The sequence below is a fragment of the Pseudonaja textilis genome, chromosome 15, assembly GCF_049901715.1.
Source record: "Pseudonaja textilis isolate UNSWEBS1 chromosome 15, rPseTex1.2, whole genome shotgun sequence".
Taxonomy (NCBI): Eukaryota; Metazoa; Chordata; class Lepidosauria; order Squamata; family Elapidae; genus Pseudonaja; species Pseudonaja textilis.
In genome coordinates this window covers 11,759,414-11,777,373 of record NC_142004.1, presented here as the reverse complement: position 1 = coordinate 11,777,373, position 17,960 = coordinate 11,759,414, and the positions used below count along the sequence as shown (strand labels likewise).

At 49.8% G+C, this 17,960-nt stretch overlaps 1 protein-coding gene across 14 annotated transcripts in view; it reads left to right on the top strand.

Moving 5' to 3' along the window:
- Positions 1-17,960, top strand: part of DEPDC5 (DEP domain containing 5, GATOR1 subcomplex subunit) — a 54,298-nt gene that overhangs the window by 6,295 nt on the left and 30,043 nt on the right. For 8 of the 14 annotated variants that reach the window (XM_087913551.1, XM_026717101.2, XM_026717102.2 and 5 more), the window contains exons 6-21: positions 393-476; positions 1,719-1,768; positions 2,857-2,926; positions 3,412-3,490; positions 4,620-4,681; positions 5,244-5,313; positions 5,445-5,517; positions 6,539-6,642; positions 8,172-8,246; positions 11,408-11,542; positions 13,272-13,333; positions 14,041-14,114; positions 14,450-14,519; positions 15,048-15,084; positions 16,046-16,166; positions 17,255-17,481. In XM_087913551.1, coding sequence (XP_087769677.1) covers positions 393-476; positions 1,719-1,768; positions 2,857-2,926; positions 3,412-3,490; positions 4,620-4,681; positions 5,244-5,313; positions 5,445-5,517; positions 6,539-6,642; positions 8,172-8,246; positions 11,408-11,542; positions 13,272-13,333; positions 14,041-14,114; positions 14,450-14,519; positions 15,048-15,084; positions 16,046-16,166; positions 17,255-17,481 — 1,393 coding nt within the window. The remainder of the gene's footprint in view (positions 1-392; positions 477-1,718; positions 1,769-2,856; positions 2,927-3,411; positions 3,491-4,619; positions 4,682-5,243; positions 5,314-5,444; positions 5,518-6,538; positions 6,643-8,171; positions 8,247-11,407; positions 11,543-13,271; positions 13,334-14,040; positions 14,115-14,449; positions 14,520-15,047; positions 15,085-16,045; positions 16,167-17,254; positions 17,482-17,960) is intronic. The other 6 variants (XM_087913552.1, XM_087913548.1, XM_087913549.1 and 3 more) reach the window with 1 other exon arrangement.

Here is a 17,960-nt window from a genome sequence, read left to right as displayed (position 1 = left end):
TGGAGATTGCCAAGAAGTTAAGAGGGCTCAATTCATGAAATTGGTAAAATCCTCTGGTGCTCAGTAATACAGGATTTCCCAACCTTGCCAACTTTAAAGGTGTGTGGACATCAACCCAGAACTACTCAGACAGCCATGCTAGCTGAGGAATTCTGGGAGTTGACATCCAAGCATCTTAACATTGGCAAGGTTGCGAAACCCTGCAGTTATAGATAAAGAACTGTTTTAGTTAGCAAATGATTGAGTGCTGTTGGTGTTTATGTCTTGAAATGTTTTGGAAAGGGATGTAATATGCAGATAGTTTGAAGGGTTGGAAAAACTGCATCCAGACGTATCGGCAGAAACAGAATGGTTGGAGGCAGAAATCATAGTCCCCCTGTGTTCCTTTTTAGGATGTGACTCTGGATTTAGTGGAGCTGACATTCAAGGACCAGTACATCGGACGCGGGGATATGTGGCGCCTTAAGAAAAGCTTGGTGAGGATCAAATCTGTTGCGAACGTTTTAAACTGGATTTCTGTATGAAGTAAGGGTAGGACTGGATGATCTAATAGTTCCCCTCCAACTTGGAATTGAGCAGTTGACATCTGTAGAGACATTTAGTTCTGGCCTTGGGAAGGAAAGAGAACAACAGTTGCTTAGAACTGGGAAAGTAGAAAATGTGAGAAAGAAAGAAAGAAAGAAAGAAAGAAAGAAAGAAAGAAAGAAAGAAAGAAAGAAAGAAAGAGAGACCTAGAGCAGCCCCACTTTGTCCTTAAAAGTGGGGCAGTGAGGATTATGGACAGTTTTTCAAGATGTAATTAATACACCCCATTGTGACTTAGCTGGAAAAGGCAAGTTATGACCCGGCCATTTGTAGCGTCCTGTGATTGCATGACTGCATTTTACAAGTTTTGCTGAAAATTGGAAGTTATTTCTCATTTTCAACTAAACCATGCCATCAGTGGTGCAGTGGATGGAGTGCTGTACTGCAGGCTATTTCTGGTGCCTGCCGACTGCCTGCAATTTGGCAGTTCAAATCTCACCAGGCTTGAGGTTGACTCAGCTTCCCATCCTTCCCAGGTGGGTAGAAGGAGGACCCAGATTATTGGGAAACAAGAGGCTGACTCTGTAAACCGCTTAGAGAGGGCGGTAAAGCACCGTGAAGCGGTATATAAGTCTAACTGCTATTGCTGTTGGGAACAGTGGGTTTGCTTAAGGATCACAGTTTTCATTTAATGACCGATGCAAAGGAGTCTGTAAAATCCGGTTGGCCATATGCCTAGGTTACCTGTATTCTGGGAATCCCTCCGGGGTCTGTTTCTTGACTTGGCTTTACTTTGAAGGGCCAACAGAGCTTGCAGCTCTACTCGGGAAACAATGTTGAGTCCTCCATCTTTCAACACGATCGTGTAAAACTGAAGTGTGAGGCAGGCGGGTGGGTACTGCAGGACTGAGATGTTGGCCAGTAGTTTGGATTGAACTGAGATGGTGGGGATCAAAGGCAGGGAAGTGGGGGTTGTCGTTAAGGGACTGCCAGGCTCCAGTGGAAACACCCCCTTCTCTCAGAAACCCTGGCTTCTGGCCTTTAGCAAAAATGATCTGAATATTTCCCAACTAGAAAACGTCATGCTGGCTAGAAATGGACTTGCTTCTTAAACATGGTTTACCTTCTGCAAGTGCAAATTCTCTTGGGTGCAAATTGTTCCACTTCTCTTTTTCCTTTCTTTGTCACCTCAGGTTGGCACGTGTGCTTACATCACTCAGAAAGTTGAATACGCGGGTATTCGGTGAGTAAGCAGCTGTGCCTTTCATGCTCTCCAGTTAGATATTTGAACGGCAGAAACTTCAGTCATCTAGTTACTATCTTTGAAAACATTTATGGAACGCAACCTGCCCACTGCTCCCCCCTCCCTTTCTGTTGGCAACGCTAAAAAGACCATAGAAATATTTTATGAGTTGACAGCCTGTCTCCAAATAATCAAGTCTTATCTTGGAGGACAGAGTTTGGCTGTTTCCATTCCCAAAGAACTCTCTGTCGTTCCCAGCTCTTTTCTCTTAGTGAAGTTCACACCCTAAACCAGTCCCATTTACTTCAGTGAAGCTTCCTCCCAGAATACAGGCACAGGCTCTCATGCCAGACCTCACAAGAGGAGGGAGGTGGCACCTACTCCATTCTCAGCTCTTCCTCCTTGGTCTAGACTTCGGGGAGAAGTGCTTGGAGCTTGTTTTGCCCGGGGCTGGCACACTTTGGATCTTCAGTTGACTACAGAGCCAGCTGATGAAGCCGGTTTGCCCTGCCAACATCCTGGCATCTTAGCTCCGTAATCACTGAGTAAGGAGGCCAGGATGAATGGCAGCTGAGAATCTCTTTGGGGATGGAAGTTTTGGAATTTATTTTCTGTTTAAAGAAGGAGATTTAAAAGGCACCATGTTGAGGTTTCGATAATCAGCGAAGGTAACATGTAGGCAAATCAGGTTGATGAATTTGACGGGCGATCTCAGGAAGATACATTTGGGCAGGGGCTCCTGCAGTGGGGGCAAGTACCTCAGGCTGATGAAAGCAACCCTGTCACAATACAAACCCTGCCCCCCCCCCCACCCCCCCGTACAACGCCAAGCAAGTTGGAAAAGGGCGGCGGGGGAGCTGGCACAATGATGGCATTTTTGTCCTTTTGATAAAAGCAGCGGGAGCCCGTGAAAGCTCTGGATTTGTGGGGGAAATCTGCTCCTGGAGGGAGAGAAAACTTTAAATTCCGCTCTTGCTTTGCTTTTCTTTATCTGCCTTCGGGCCGGCTGCTCTACCACTGCTCACCTCCCAGCTTTCACGGCGAGCTTTCACCCGTGTTTTCAGTCTTCTCTCTTGGTTTGTTTTCAGGGCTCAGGCAGGTGAACTGTGGGTCAAAAGTGAGAAAGTCACCTGTGGCTACATCAGCGAGGATACTCGGGTAGGATTCTTGACGTGAGATGTTTCCTTGGCATTTCTCCCGCACGGAGCTTCAGAACCCCTGCAGCTAAGAGCCGGAGTAGCCGCTTCCCGGCGTTCCTTCTGCAGGAGGTCCCTGGGTTGCCTGGGGGCAGGGAGGGGGCTAAGGGCCCCCTCAGTTCCCGTGGCCGTAGCTCCCTCTTGCCAGGCAAGGGTCGCTGCCTTTCCGTGCTCCTGAGGAATCGGCCGGCTGGCTCTCTCAGACTAACCTGCCATTAGGGCAAACCTTATGCATGGAAAGCATTTGAAGCAAGAACGTTGTCCTCCCGGCTGTGAGCGCTGATGTTCTTGTAGCAACCCCGCCACTGCAGTCCCACAAGGTAGCTTCCAGGTTCTGTCTGAATCCAGCGCCTCAGCGACCCCAGAAGGAAGCCAGGATTGGCCACGCTGATTCAGAGGGAATCCTTGAGGCCAGGCTCAGCCCCTTCCCTTCTGGGTGCCTTGCAGGTGGTGTTCCGCTCGACTTCCGCCATGGTTTACATCTTCATCCAGATGAGCTGTGAAATGTGGGACTTCGACATCTACGGTGAGGATCCCTCAGTCCTCGCCCATCTTGGTCGAGCCTCGGCTTGCTTGGCAACTCATCTACCCCAGCTGAAGGCATTCCTCCCTCTCCTTGGATGGAGGAAGGCTGGAGTTTCCCCTTTTTTGTCAACTTCAACAGTAACGAGGAACTAGAACCTCCATGGGTATAAGTTTAATTTGTCTACCCCAAGCATAAATTATAAAGCTGTAAAAATGGCATGAAGGAATCTCAAAGGAAGGCGGGAAGCTATTTTCTTGGTGAATAATTAACCAGCCCCTTCCAGAGGTTCAGGCAGACTCTGGTCTCAGTTTTGCCCACAGATGCCATCTCTGGAGGCCTCTTCAGGACACTCAGCCTCTGGGCTCCAGAGGACCCATTTCGGTCAGGCTCAGGGCTCTGGCTGCGAGAGCAGCTCCCACTTTGGGTGAAAAGGTACAGGAGGGCCTAACTGGTTCCAAGAAGGCCCCCAAAGCCAGCTGGAAGAACCTGAGTCTGAAGGGTCCGGGAGAGAAGCCCCGCCGGGAGTCCCAAAAGAGGCGAATCCACAGCCAGGCTCTGCCACTAAGGAGGGCCGAGGTCGGGCAGAACCAGGGGTGGGATGCTACCGGTTCTGTCCAGCTCTATAGAACTGGTAGCTCTGAAGAGCAGCAGACATTGAAACGGGTTCTGTGTTTGCTGCTGTTTGGCCCACCTGAGCTCTTACCTGTCCTTTATTTCCTGTTTTTTCAACCTCAGCTGCTTTGCGCGGCACAGCTGAGGTTGAAAAAAGCAGGGAAAAAGAGGCTTCGCAAATGCTGTGCACCTGCATGCAGCGCTTTTCAGCTCTCGGGGCAGCACAGCTTAAGGTTTTTTATTTTACACACGCACGCGCAAAACATAGTCACCGAACGGGTAGTAACTCTGGCTGAATCCCGCCCCTGGGAAGACGGATGGAGTCGAAGGAAGCTGCCCCTCAAAGGGGTGTGCCTGCAGCCCCAGGAGGGCTTATGGGGAGCCAGGAGTGAGCAGGAACCGATGCCCCTGTCTCTTGGCCCTGGGGCCTCTGTCCCAGGCAGGGTCTGGCTGGGTAAAGAGCAGAAAGGGGGCGGCCCAGCCTTCCCTCTCACACTCGGTTCTCTTTCCTTTGCAGGAGACCTTTACTTCGAGAAGGCCGTGAACGGCTTCCTAGCTGACCTTTTCACCAAGTGGAAGGTAGCTCCGTGGGAGCAAAGCAGAGCTTCTAACTGGCCTCAAGGGAGCCTGCCACGGGGCGGGGCTCCTTGTGGCCCTTTCCTAAGCCAGCCGTCCTCAGGACAAGCCCTGGAGGCTCAGAGGCCGAGCTGGGAGGGCTCCCGGGAGCACAGGGGTTGGGGCGGGGGACTCCGGCAAAGTCCCTTTCTTGCTTAGTGGGGAATGAAATGGGGAGGAGAAGGAATCCCCCCCCCTCCGGCCCCCTGTCCCTCGACTCCCCAGCAGAGGAAAGGTTCTCTTGGGCCACTTCAGATTCCCCCCCCCCCACCTTGCTGTGGTCAGAAGGAAGAATCTTGTGCTGGTTCTTCCTGTGAGTTTGGTGGGGGGACACACCTTAAAAAGGCCTCCCCCAGCTGCATTCGATGAATCCTCCCTCTTCTCCCCTCCCAGGTCCTTCCCACGGGGGTGGGGTGGGGGGTGGGGGGGTCGCTGAGCAACATCTGGGCGTGTCAGAGGGGCAGTTGGAGTCTGGTGCCCGTCAAGAGTGGCTCCCCAGGGCTTTGATCTGCTTTTGTCCTGACAGGAGAAGAACTGTAGCCACGAAGTGACGGTGGTTCTCTTCTCTCGGACCTTCTACAGCGCCAAGTCATTAAGTGAGTCTGGAGAGGTGCCGGCCTCTCTCTCTCTCTTTCTCTCTCCTCCTCCTCCTCCTCCTCTTCCTCGGGATGCTTAAAGCAGCAGCAGAGAGCAGCTTCCTCTTATACCTGGCTTGGTTTGTTTCTAGATGAATTTCCAGAGTTGCATCGTTGCTCAGTGCAACAGGACCACGAAGGGCACTTCTACGAAGACTTTTACAAGTAGGTGTTCCCGTCTCTTCCGCCTGCCTGTCAGGGGCCTCTGTAGGCAGAAAGCCCTGGGGAACAGACAGTTTGCCTTCCTTCATAAAGCAGCTTCATCTACACAGACCTCGCTTTACAACTGGCTGTTCGGCAACCGGGCAAAGTTATAAGGCATCGCCCTCCCCAGGCTATTTATGACCTGGTTTTGAAGTTCTGACGTCCCTGATTCCTGACGTGGAAGAGGTGGAGAAGGGTCTCTGTGGCATGAGCTCAGGCCCATTGGCGGGGGAGTGGGAGGTGTGGGTCATTCCCCACCTGGCTCCGTCCGCTTGGGTCAGGGCAACAGATTCGGGGGGCTGTAGCCACCCCTTTAAGGAAGGGATTGGTGCAGGCCCACTTGGGGAGGTCACCTCTCAGTCTAAAGGGGCCAGGCAGCTTCTGCCTGGTCTACAGTCTTCTGTCTTTAGAGAAGATTTTGCACAAGGTGCCGTTGGAAGCAGATTATCAGCAGCCTTTGCAGGAGGCCCAGATAGGGAAGAGAAACTTCTTCTCCTTTTAGATCTTAAGGGGCTGTCAAGTAACAGAAAGCAAAAATTAAAAAAAAAACAACCTAGAATAGTTTATTTGGCCAAGTGTGATTGGACAAAATTTGTTGCAGGTGGGTTGGTGGATGCCAGCCTCCCTATCTTCTGCAGTTGGGCATTTACAAAGAAGACTGAAAACACTGCAACGGGAAAATCTACCTAAATTTTAAATATCTGATGTTTTTTTATGGAAGCAGGGCACAGCTATTTGGTCATTTTATGTTTTTTTAAAAATTTTTAGAATCGTGACAGCTATAAAGTTGTCGCTGTTCTGAAAAAGGTCCAGCATTTTTCTCTTGCAGATTCTGAATTTGAAGCAGCTTAAGATTTCTATCCCTCCCTGTAATTTCCCCGCCTGAGCCTGGGCCTCTGTAGGCCGCACTTGGTTCCTGCTCTTTTCCTCGTTCAGGCCTTTGTGCTCGTTCTGGGCGGCTCACTCACGATGCTCTTTGCAGGGTTGTGGTTCAGAATGAACGGCGAGAGGAGTGGACTTCTCTGCTTGTGACTATTAAGAAGCTCTTCATCCAGTACGCGGTTCTGGTGCGCCTGGAGAAGGCAGGTGAGGTGTGATGGGCGGCACAGGAAGTCCTCGACTTATAACCATTCATTTAGTTTGAAGTCCTCGACTTATAACCATTCATTTAGTTTGAAGTTACGATAGCACTGCAAAAAGGGATCTATGGTGGATCATTGGACTTACAAACATTGCAACATCCCCCTCTGTTCTGACCTAGGCTTGTTCCCAAGATCAGGAAGCCGACTCCTCGTCCTAATAAAACCCCTTTTATTTAGGTTAAAGTGAATTCCTCTCCAGCAAAGTCCCGGCCAACAGTCTTTCAAGAGATTTCACAACTACAGACCTTGATCAGGCTTGGAGAGTTGCCAGGCCGATATCTCCCAAACACCACGCTGTAGCAGAAATTATTTAGCAAGGAGTCCGGAACATATCTTCACCCTAATGAGTTGAACTAATTGTCTCCTGCAAACCCCACTCCCCTTTCGCTCCTCTTTTATTCCCTATGGGAGGGGCCATTTACTGTCCACCTATGGCTTTACTCCCAATTCGGCCCTTGTTCCTTAGCTGTTCCCTTCTTCTGGCCACTCTGCGCATGCGCACACTGGAAACAGGCTCCAGCTGTTCTTCTGCCCCACTGATCTCTGAAGGCAGCTGATAATTGTCCCTGGCCCCATCTCTGCCTCCGACATCAGAGCCTTCCCCAGACTCCAGGACTGGCCCATGTTCCTCCCCAACCTCCTCACTGTCCGAGTCTGCCATCAGCTCCGCTGGCTGCTGCCGGGCCACAACACCGTGATCAGAATTTGGCCGCTTGGCCACTGGAATGTATTTATGACCGTTGCCATATCCCCTGGTCGTGATGGCTATTTGCCATTTTCCCAGCCAGGTTCTGTCAGGCAAAGGCCGTGGGCGGGGGAGCCGGATTTGTTCTAACAACCAGATGATTCACGTAACAGCCAGGGCAAAAAAGGTTGTAATTGAGCAAGGCTCCCTTACCAACTCCCTTCCTCAGCGATGGAAATCCTGGTCCCAATTGCAGTTACAGGTCAAGGACTACTAATGCTGCCTTCGGGTTTGATTCCACTCTGGCTTCTGCTGCTGCTGCTGCTGCTGGGGAGTTGGCCGACGCAGAGTTACGCAGCAGTCATGTCCGTGCGCCCCAGGAGCAAGCAAACCAGAGCTTCTCTGGCTAACAAGCTGCAGGCTTGTGTGGTTGACCTGGCAAGTCCAGGGAAGGAAGGAGCTGTGGGGAAGGTGCGAAGGGCGTTATCTCCTCCCTGGTCAGGTGCCTCTTTGCTGGAGCCCGGGCCTTGCGAAGGCTCCTCTGGCCTGTGGGGTGCCCCCCCATGAAGGGCCTTGCCCAAGATCTCCCTTGCCACAAGGTCCACACAGACCATTTTCTCCGGGCTTCTCAACCTCGGTGGGACTGGTCCATGCTCGCTTTTGTGCTTCTATTGTTTGCATGCATCATGGTTAAAACTTAAAGCAACGAGCAAAATAATAATAAAGAATACTGGTTTTATCTCCTTTGTTGTTTCTTCCTCCTGCTGTTCTGGATGGCGAACAATTAGAGAATTTCCCACCAGGATACAACTCCACCTCTGCTCAAGGAAATTATCTGGAGGCCATAAACCTCTCGTTCAATGGTGAGTTTGGGAAATTCCTGTCTTGCCGTGGTATGTTCTTGAACCAGGAAGGGCCCCATTGCCTTATTTATTTATTTGTATCCTGCCCTTATTATTCTTACAAGTAACTCAAGGCAGTGAACAAATTCAGCACGCCTTCCCCCTCCTATTTTCTCCACAACAACAACCCTGCGAGGTGGGGTGGGCTGAGAGAGAGGGAGTGGCCCCAAGACACCCAACCGGTTTTCATGGCTAAGGAAGGACTCGAACTCACAGTCTCCTGCTTTCTATCCTGGTGCCTTCACCACCAGACCAAAATAAAGAAGAGATGGGGCAGGATAGACGCCTCAGTGACACTCAGTATTTCTTCTTTTGGGGAATTCCATGTTGGTTTTTCTTCAAAGGAAATCCCGAACTGTTGGCCAAAAATTCTGCGGGGTTTTCTGATGTTCCTCCGATGTGGCCAGGCCAGTAGTGTTGCCCTATTGTCCCCCTGAGCTGAAAATGAGGCATCCTGAATTTGTCTTTTGCAGGCAAACATGACCAAGTCAGGCCAAGGCATGTGGGCTGTGAGAAAAATCACAAAACACAACTGGAGACAGTAAACAAGAGCTTTATTATTAAGCTTTTGCAAAAGGGAATTCTGTTAATAGCAGAAGACATCTTTCCCCAGGAAGGCTGGGGAATATATACAGTGTCTGCCCCTTTCCTGGGTTCACAGTCTATCCAACTATGTAATTCCCTATGCCACACCCATGGCATGCCACCTGTTTCCTTTTCTTTGGAAACCACCCTCGTTCTCATGGCATCTTCCTGTTACGTTCTGAACACAGTGGATCATTAACCAGTTCTGTTAATGTCAGGACAACCCAGTCTTTCTGACATGAAATCTCAAGCTAAAATATAAACCCCCACCCCAGCCAAGGACATAATACTTTTAACTTTACAGAATAATAAGTTATAAAACATGATATGCTTATATAAGTGTTCAGTTATCTTTCTAGAAGGTCACATTATAAACAAAACTGGAGTCTCTTTGGTTCTATACTTTCTTAGGTGTAACAGGCAAATACAGGTGAAACTCAAAAAATTAGAATATCGTGCAAAAGTTCATTTATTTCAGTAATGCAACTTAAAAGGTGAAACTAATATATGAGATAGACTCATTACAGGCAAAGCAAGATAGTTCAAGCCATGATTTGTCATACTTGAGAAGATTATGGCTTACAGCTCATGAAAACCCCAAATCCACAATTTCAGAAAATTAGAATATTGTGAAAAGGTTCAATATTCTAGGCTCAAAAGTGTCCCACTCTAATCAGCTAATTAAGCCATAACACCTGCAAAGGATTCCTGAGCCTTTAAATGGTCTCTCAGTCTGGTTCAGTAGGAATCACAATCATGGGAAAGACTGCTGACCTGACAGTTGTACAGAAAACCATCATTGACACCCTCCATAAGGAGGGAAAGCCTCAAAAGGTAGTTGCAAAAGAAGTTGGATGTTCCCAAAGTGCTGTATCAAAGCACATTAATAGAAAGTTATGTAGAAGGGAAAAGTGTGGAAGAAAAAGGTGCACAAGCAGCAGGGATGACCGCAGCCTGGAGAGGATTGTCAGGAAAAGGGCATTCAAAAGTGTTGGGGACTTTCACAAGGAGTGGACTGAGGCTGCAGTCAGTGCATCAAGAGCCACCACACACAGACGGATCCTGGACATGGGCTTCAAATGTCGTATTCCTCTTGTCAAGACGCTCCTGAACAACACACAATGTCAAAAGTGTCTTACATGGGCTAAAGAAAAATAGACCTGGTCTGTTGCTCAGTGGTCCAAAGTCCTCTTTTCTGATGAGAGCAACTTTTGCATCTCATTTGGAAACCAAGGACCCAGAGTCTGGAGGAAGAATGGAGAGGCACACACTGCAAGATGCTTGAAGTCCAGTGTGAAGTTTCCACAGTCTGTGTTGATTTGGGGAGCCATGTCATCTGCTGGTGTTGGTCCACTGTGCTTCATTAAGTCCAGGGTCAATGCAGCCGTTTACCAGGAGATTTTGGAGCACTTCATGCTTCCTTCTGCAGACGAGCTTTATGGGGATGCTGACTTCATTTTCCAGCAGGACTTGGCACCTGCCCAGACTGCCAAAAGCACCAAAACCTGGTTCAATGACCGTGGGATTCCTGTGCTTGATTGGCCAGCAAACTCGCCTGACCTGAACCCCATAGAAAATCTATGGGGCATTGCCAAGAGAAAGATGAGAGACATGAGACCGAACAATGCAGAAGAACTGAAGGCCGCTATTGAAGCATCCTGGTCTTCCATAACACTTCAACAGTGCCACAGGCTGATAGCTTCCATGCCATGCTGCATTGAGGCAGTAATTGCTGCAATAGGGGCCCAGACCAAGTACTGAGTAGATATGCATGCTTATACTTTTCAGAGGTCCGATATTGTTCTATGTACAATCCTTGTTTTATTGATTGCATGTAATATTCTAATTTTCTGAGATTGTGGATTTGGAGTTTTCATGAGCTGTAAGCCATCATCATCACAGTTATGACAAGTCATGGCTTGAACTATCTTGCTTTGCATGTAATGAGTCTATCTCATATATTAGGTTCACCTGTTAAGTTGCATTACTGAATAGATAAATGAACTTTTGCACAATATTCTAATTTCTTGAGTTTCACTTGTACATACGTTATTTCCACAAAAAGCATGGGCAAATTTGCTTGTCTTATTAAGGAGCATTGGACAAAGTGTCTCTCCAGTTCCCAGTAGCTTTTCAAACAAATTGACTGATAACTTAGAAGTTCTAAATCGCAGCAAAGGTGAACACCGTGATTCTTCCTCTTGGTAAGGCCTGGAGGACTGTTGGGAGATGGCATCAGGGCTTGTTTTTTTTTAATCAGGCGCCCCCCAGGCCATGGCCTGTTTGGAACTGGGCCACAGAAGCGGCAGGTGAGCGTGCGCACTCATGCAGCTCTACTTGCACACGTGTCGGGTGCTTGCGCTCGTGCACACACCTGCCACTCACACAGGACCTTCCCCTCTCCCCTCCCCGGGGCTGCCAAGCGGAAAAGGTTGGGGACCACTGCTTTAAGTGACTGCCTTTGTTATGGGGAAGGGATGCCCTTTGTAAAGGTCTGGGTGCCCTTTTAATTTTTGTTCTTGTTTGTTCCTTTTTAGTGTTTGACAAACATTATATCAACCGAAATTTCGACCGGACAGGGCAGATGTCTGTGGTCATCACGCCAGGGGTGGGTGTCTTTGAAGTGGACCGGCTTCTCATGATCTTGACCAAGCAACGGATGATAGACAATGGTAAAATAATGTTATCATTTTGACTTAGGTTGGCTCAGCCTTCCATCCTTCCCAGGTGGGTAAAAGGAGCACCCAGATTGTTGGGGGCAGGAGGCTGACTCTGTAAACCGCTTAGAGAAGGTTGGAAAGCACTATGAAGTGGTATATACGTCTAAGTGTTGTGGCTGTTGCTGTTAACAATTGGATAAAATCCAATTGGTTATAGTTTTTGCCTTAGTGCTGGGGATTGGGGTTATGGGTTCCCTTCTCCCCACATTCCTCTCCATGCAAACGCACAGGTATGGGGAGAGCCAGAAGGTGTGTTCCCTCAGAGTTGGTTGACTTTGGTTTTGTCGTTCTGACCATCACCATCATCAACTGCTTTGAAACAACCGGGTCAACTTCCATGATTTTTCCCAAGATTTGGGGATCAAAGCATTCCCATAAGTGAACCTGGCACTCTTCTTGGTTCTTCCTAAAGGGCTTTGAGAGAGTCAGATGCCATCAGCTTCCGGACAGGCTTGTACTCGTAGCAGCAGAGTTACTTTAATCTCTCTGATCTAATCTAATTTAATGGAATCTCAATTTAATCTTTAACCTTCAGGGTAGCCTCAATGTGCAAGGGCCCTTGTCTTTCATTTGGCACGAGAAGAGCTCTATCTGAACGCTTGTCTTCATTCACAACCCAGAGTGTGGAGCTGCCCTTTGCCCATTTGCCTCTTTTCTTAGTGAGTTCTGGGCTATGCGCCTCATGGGAAATCCAAACAAAAGCTTTGAAGCCGAATAAGACCAAAGACACCCCCCCCCCACCTCCTGAATCGTGTGGCTCTGGGAAGATCGCATCTGAAGGCACGATGGCAGGCAAAGGCTGAATAGGCCACCTCCTAGGTTGGGGCATTTTGTGGTAGGGATGTGCAACCCTTCAAGTCAGAAGCCAGAGTGGAGAAAACGTGGGGCAAAGGCCCCCCCTGAAGGGCACCTCCTTCGGGGAAACTGCCTCTGGCTCGATATGGGATCCCGGGAAGTACATCTTTGATGAAAGAAGTTGCGACGGGATGCGACAGGGTGCTTCAGAGTAGGCGTGGGCTCTCTCTTTGGGCCTCTAGAAGTCCCAGGTGGACAGTCCTTCTCTGATGGCTCTTCTGCAGCCCAAGGAAAAGGCTATTCGGCTTCTCTTAAGGAGGTGCTGGCAGGCACAGAGCGCGTGAAGGGCTTTTCTCAACCTGCACATCCGTAATTCATCGTTGCTGACTTGTTGATTCCTTAGTAGCCTATTTCCATCCTCTCTGTAAGTCAGGGGAAAGAATTGGGTCTTTTGGAAAGTCAGATCTTACCATCAGTAAAATAAAGTGAAATAAGGGCCGTTGTTTGTTTGTTTGTTTACGAGACATCAGTCAAAGACATGAGCATTGTATAAAATGGGTTTTTTTCATTGTGAGTGAGGAATTGTGAAGCTACACATTCCCTTCCCTCTTCCTAACAGAGATTTTTCATGCACGCTCTGAAAGATCTCTTCAAAAGAAGAGAGTGTTTTCACCCCCAAGGCCATAATGTGGGTGCTGGTTCCTCTTGACCCCAAGGTCCAACGATTTTCCAGAGGTCTCGGGGTTTTGATGTGATTCAAAGGTTTGCCCACAAACAAAAGCATTTTTAAACTGTGCCACTTGGATGCAGTCCTTGAGTACTTTAGCTGGCAAAGTTTCTCTTCTTTTCCTTCTCCTATCCTTCTTTCGGTTGCATCTCTTTGCAGGGATTGGGGTGGATCTGGTGTGCATGGGGGAGCAGCCCCTCCACGCAGTGCCGCTCTTCAAGGTAAGGCCTCCTGACTCGGCCCGTCTGTCTCCTTCAGCTTTCACACACACACACACACACACACACACACACACACACCCAAGGCAAAGGGCCAGCTACTTTCGTTCCTCTGCCAGAGTAAAGCTTCTGGGTGCAATTTTTAAAACGTGCCCGTACGGTTGTATTTCTACCATCCTTGGCATTCGTGCAAGCAGCATGGGGTTGCAGACGTTACCAGCCTAGCTTCAAGCTTTTTTTTCCTTGGGTTTTCTTCTTTCTTATTGAATAAATTGATTAAGGAGGGAAAGGACAGGAACTCAAAAGTCCTCTGGGTTGATGGCCTTGTTGGTCACCCTGCGCCTCCACCTGAAGGCTGGTGGTATTTGGGGGAGGTTCGGTATCGGAGGGAAGGGAAAGGCAGGAGACAGGAAGAGGAGCTCCAGAGAAAGACTTGAGGAGTCCTCAGCGCTTACACCTCCGTCTTCCTCGCTGGCGGAAGCCTGCTTGTTTTCCGTTGCTTCTGAGTGCCTAACACTGAGGGCCAGGAGCATGCTTCTTTTAAACCTGGGCAGGCCACTGCCAGCTTCTTCATTGCTTCTCAGGCTCAGCTGGTACGACTGGGACCATTGTATTCAGTCTTCCAAGGGCCACAGGTTGGATTAAATCCTTGCCCACCAAGCACCTCACAGCTGTCTGACTCCTGGTTCCTCCTTCTCGCCTCTTCTTAGCTACACAATCGCTGCAGTTCTGGGGATCCTCGCTTGGGAGACGATTACAACATACCCCACTGGATCAACCACAGGTGGGCTTCCGGAATCCGGACCGTTGCGGCTGGGCTCTGGCAGGAGCGGGCGGTGTTGACGTGGGGCCGTCTCCCCATTGCAGCTTTGGTTTTGGAGGACAGGCCTATCCCGCTGACTTTCCCAAGGCCCACAAACACCTCCGGCTGCCTGGCTGCCTTATTTCTTCTCTGCTTAAGATGCAGAAAGTGGATTTGGGAGGAAGCAGAAATGATCACGCGTCTTTTGTTTTGGATCGGTTGCTTTTTCCCCTCTGTCCAGAAATGAGGCTGCTTCAGATATTTTCCCCAGCCTGTTGTGTTTTTGGCCCATCCCTTCTGCTTCCCTCTCGTTATAGTTTCTACACTTCCAAAAGTCAACTTCAGTGCAACAGCTTCACCCCAAGAATCAAACTGGCAGCTCGGAAGGTGAGTGGAGTGACCTACATGTGGAGCGCAGCCATAGCAGTGCGGCTGCACCGGCTCAGATTTCAACCCCAGGAATAATTGCCACTAGCTATTTTTAAGCACAGAAATACAATGATTGAAGGGGGAGAAATTAAAAATTCACCCTGCAGAGCAGGCCTGCGCAACTCGCAGAGGGGGAGACTGCTCCAATCAATACGTGAAAAATAACTGTGACCCACAGATAATGGTTGTGCCAATTTGGCTGTTGGGCAGCTAATGATCTGGCAGCTGCCTTGGAACTGGCAGTGTCCCCGCATCCCGGTGGTGTCCGGGGCGCCCAGCACCCTGTCTGTGGGGGCAGAAGTGACTGCCCAGAAAACCCAGTTGAGGCCAGTTTCTTGGCAGCAGCCACTTTTGCTGGCAAGAGATGGGTTATTTCAGACAATGCTGCAGAAGGCTGCTTGGTGGGCTACGTTGGGTAGGTCTGCTCTAGAACTTGTAAAGGCTAATTTCAGGTTTTTTTTTCTTTTTTTGCGTATTAAATTTCAGCCGCAGAGTGAAAAAGCCAAAAGTAGCAGGGAATCTTGTGAGTAACTCCTACATTGTTGCATTGCTCTTTTTAAAAGATGAGAATGAGAGGTTTTCGTCCAGCGCTTCCACTGTGCAGCTAGCAAGTTCGTGCTGAGAGGGGAGGGATTTTTTTCCACTCACTTTTTCTCTCCGAAGCCCCCTCCCCATTTCCTCTTCTCCTCATCCCAGCCTTTTCCCTCTGACGTTGCTTCCCTCCTCCTTCTCCCTCCTTCTACCTCTTTCCCGTTTCCCCTCTCCTTCTCTTTTCTATATGGAAGAGAAAGCAGGGGCGGTATTTCCATTTGTAACCAGCCCTTCTATTGCACCAGCGATTTTCTGTCTTCATGGCTTTTAAAAGAACCATAAACAGACTCAATAAAATTGGGCCCTCTGTGCCACATACAATGGCTGTTCCAACCCTGAGGGAAGATGGGCAGCCAATAAACTTTACAAATAAATAAATGAAAATGGGCATGTCAAAGATCAGTGCACGGATATGGCAATTTAATCCCCACTTCATGCCTTGAGCCCCCCACCATGGAGTGTTCCAACATCTCGTACTGAGCACCTTTTCCAGCCAAATGAAGTGATAACGATCGATGCAAATTATGTTAATCCTGGCACTGCCGGCCCTTGGACTGCCTGGCCTGGAGCGAGAAAGCATCCCAGACCTCCCAAGAATGGCAGCCTGGGACCCCCAAGGGAGAGTCCGCACAGTTTCAGTCCTGCTGAGGCTTTTTCCCAGGATCCCCTCATGAGTTTTGTCTCTGCAGCGCCCGACCTTTGTAGGCAAGGAATCCAGTCAGGCAGTCGGAGAAGGTGGAGACTTGACTCTGCCGATCTACCCCTCCACTCTGTTGAGCCCCACGCTCCCTGTTTAAGCTGACCAAGTGGTTTCAGTTGGCTTTGTCCACCCGCTGGGACTCAGCTCTTAGAAGGCCCTCCAGTCACAGGCTGGTCTGCTTGTTGTGTTCCAGCCTTGGGAGCTCCTAAGGAGACGGAGAATGCTCTTCCCATTCAAGTGGACTACGACGCCTACGATGCCCAGGTGTTCCACCTGCCCGGCCCCTCCAGGGCCCTGCGTTGCACCACCTTCAGGTAAGCCAGCCTATGGCCAAGCTTAGGTGATTCCACTGGGGAAAAGAGAGGCAAAACTTGATTTCTGAGTACAAGAATTAAAAATACTGGGTAAGGTAGGTAGGAAGAGTCCGAGATCTGGGGACCAGCAATGAGGGAGACGGCTTCGTGGAGGACGGAAACTTGCTGTACTCCACTCTTGCTGAACAACTTTCCCAACAGCAGCGTCTTGTCCCAGCTTCTGTCTTCTCCCGGTCCCGCTTGGCCTACGGGCTCCAGGTTCCGTGCAGAATTGCAGCGCAGACACTGATCAGCAGGATGGGTCTAGGGAGGCAGTTTTCAGTGCGCAGGGTGGAAAAATGGTGGGGTGGGTTTTTCTACACCACAGAGGATGAAGGGGAGGCAGACTCTGGTCTTCGCCTGCAGGAGACCAAGGAGGAAGAGAACCTTCCAAATTCTAGGAGAAACATCCTGACAGTAATGGTAGCTCAGTTGGAAACAGAGATCCCCAAGAGCTGGTGGGTTGTCTCTCGTTGGAGATAATTTGAGCAAAGGATGGACTGGGGAATTTGGAAACGGCACCCTACCTTGGTCAGGGAGCTGGAGAGGATCTGTGTTGCGGTTTGCTGTGCGATGCCATCAAAACCCGGCAGTCTCCTTGATCCATTGTACAGGCCTCCTCACCCCGCATGACCTGCTCCTAGTGTCAGGGTTCCAGGTAACACCCCCAACAGAATCAAAGCTCCAAAGCAGGCATCTTCCTCGAAGCGTAGGTTTATTAGGCATGTCACATTGGCACATCTGGGGGAAACCCGACTCTGAGGACTGGAGGCTTTCCCCACCCAAATCAAACCCCCAAGGTCTTCCCTTCCGGTCACACGTCCGTCACGTGGTCCAACCAGGTTGCAGCCACCATCTTGGCTGGCTTTGGTCCACGCTTGTCCCAACATTGGTAGAACGTCCTCGGCTCCCACGGGAAAGAACGTTATTTTGGCTAGACATCCCCCAGCTATCCACAGGGTCCAGCTGGCCTGGTTGTGGCAGCCCTGAAGACGCCCCCCAAAATGGCTCCAGCGTGAAAAACGGCTGACACCTTGTGGGTTTCCCAGCAGGCCTCTACGGGAGAGAGAGAGCCGGCCCTGGAAGACCTCCAGCTCCTACGATGCCTCCTCCAGCCCCTCCATGCAGAGTCGGCCCCTGCCCCCCGAAGAGGTTCGGAGCCAGGCTTCGGATGACAGCTCTCTGGGGAGAATCTCAGACATCCTCGTGATCCCACGGCCCCACCTGCACCTGCAGTACGAAGTCAGCAGCTCTTTGGGCTACACCAGCAGCCGAGGTCAGCACAAGGCTCGGGGCAGCGGAGCTGGTCACTTCTCTGGAGTTGGGGCTCTGCGTTTTGTCAACCTTTAAGGTCCCAAAGGTGCTTTTTCAGGCGGCAACTGGACGTTTGTTTTTTTTTCTTTTGAGGACATTTCGCTTCCCATCCAAGAAGCTTCTTCAGCTCTCACGGAATAGTGGGGAATGGAAGGATTTATATTCCTTGCAGGCAGAGCTGGTCATTTGCATCCTTCCACTGGGTCCTTGAAGCACTTGGAGGTTTATCTGGTCCTCAGGGTCACCTTGGTAGTGCTAATGGTTCCTTACCTGCAGTTTTTCCTGGTTCCTGTAGTCTGCGGTGGAAAGGAAAATTGCAGGCTACAGGAAGCATTAGCTGCCCTCAGGTGACCTTGAGGACCAGATAAACCTGCAAGTGCTTCAAGGACCTTGAAAAGGATGCAAATGACCAGCTGTCTGCAAGGAATATAAATCCTCGGT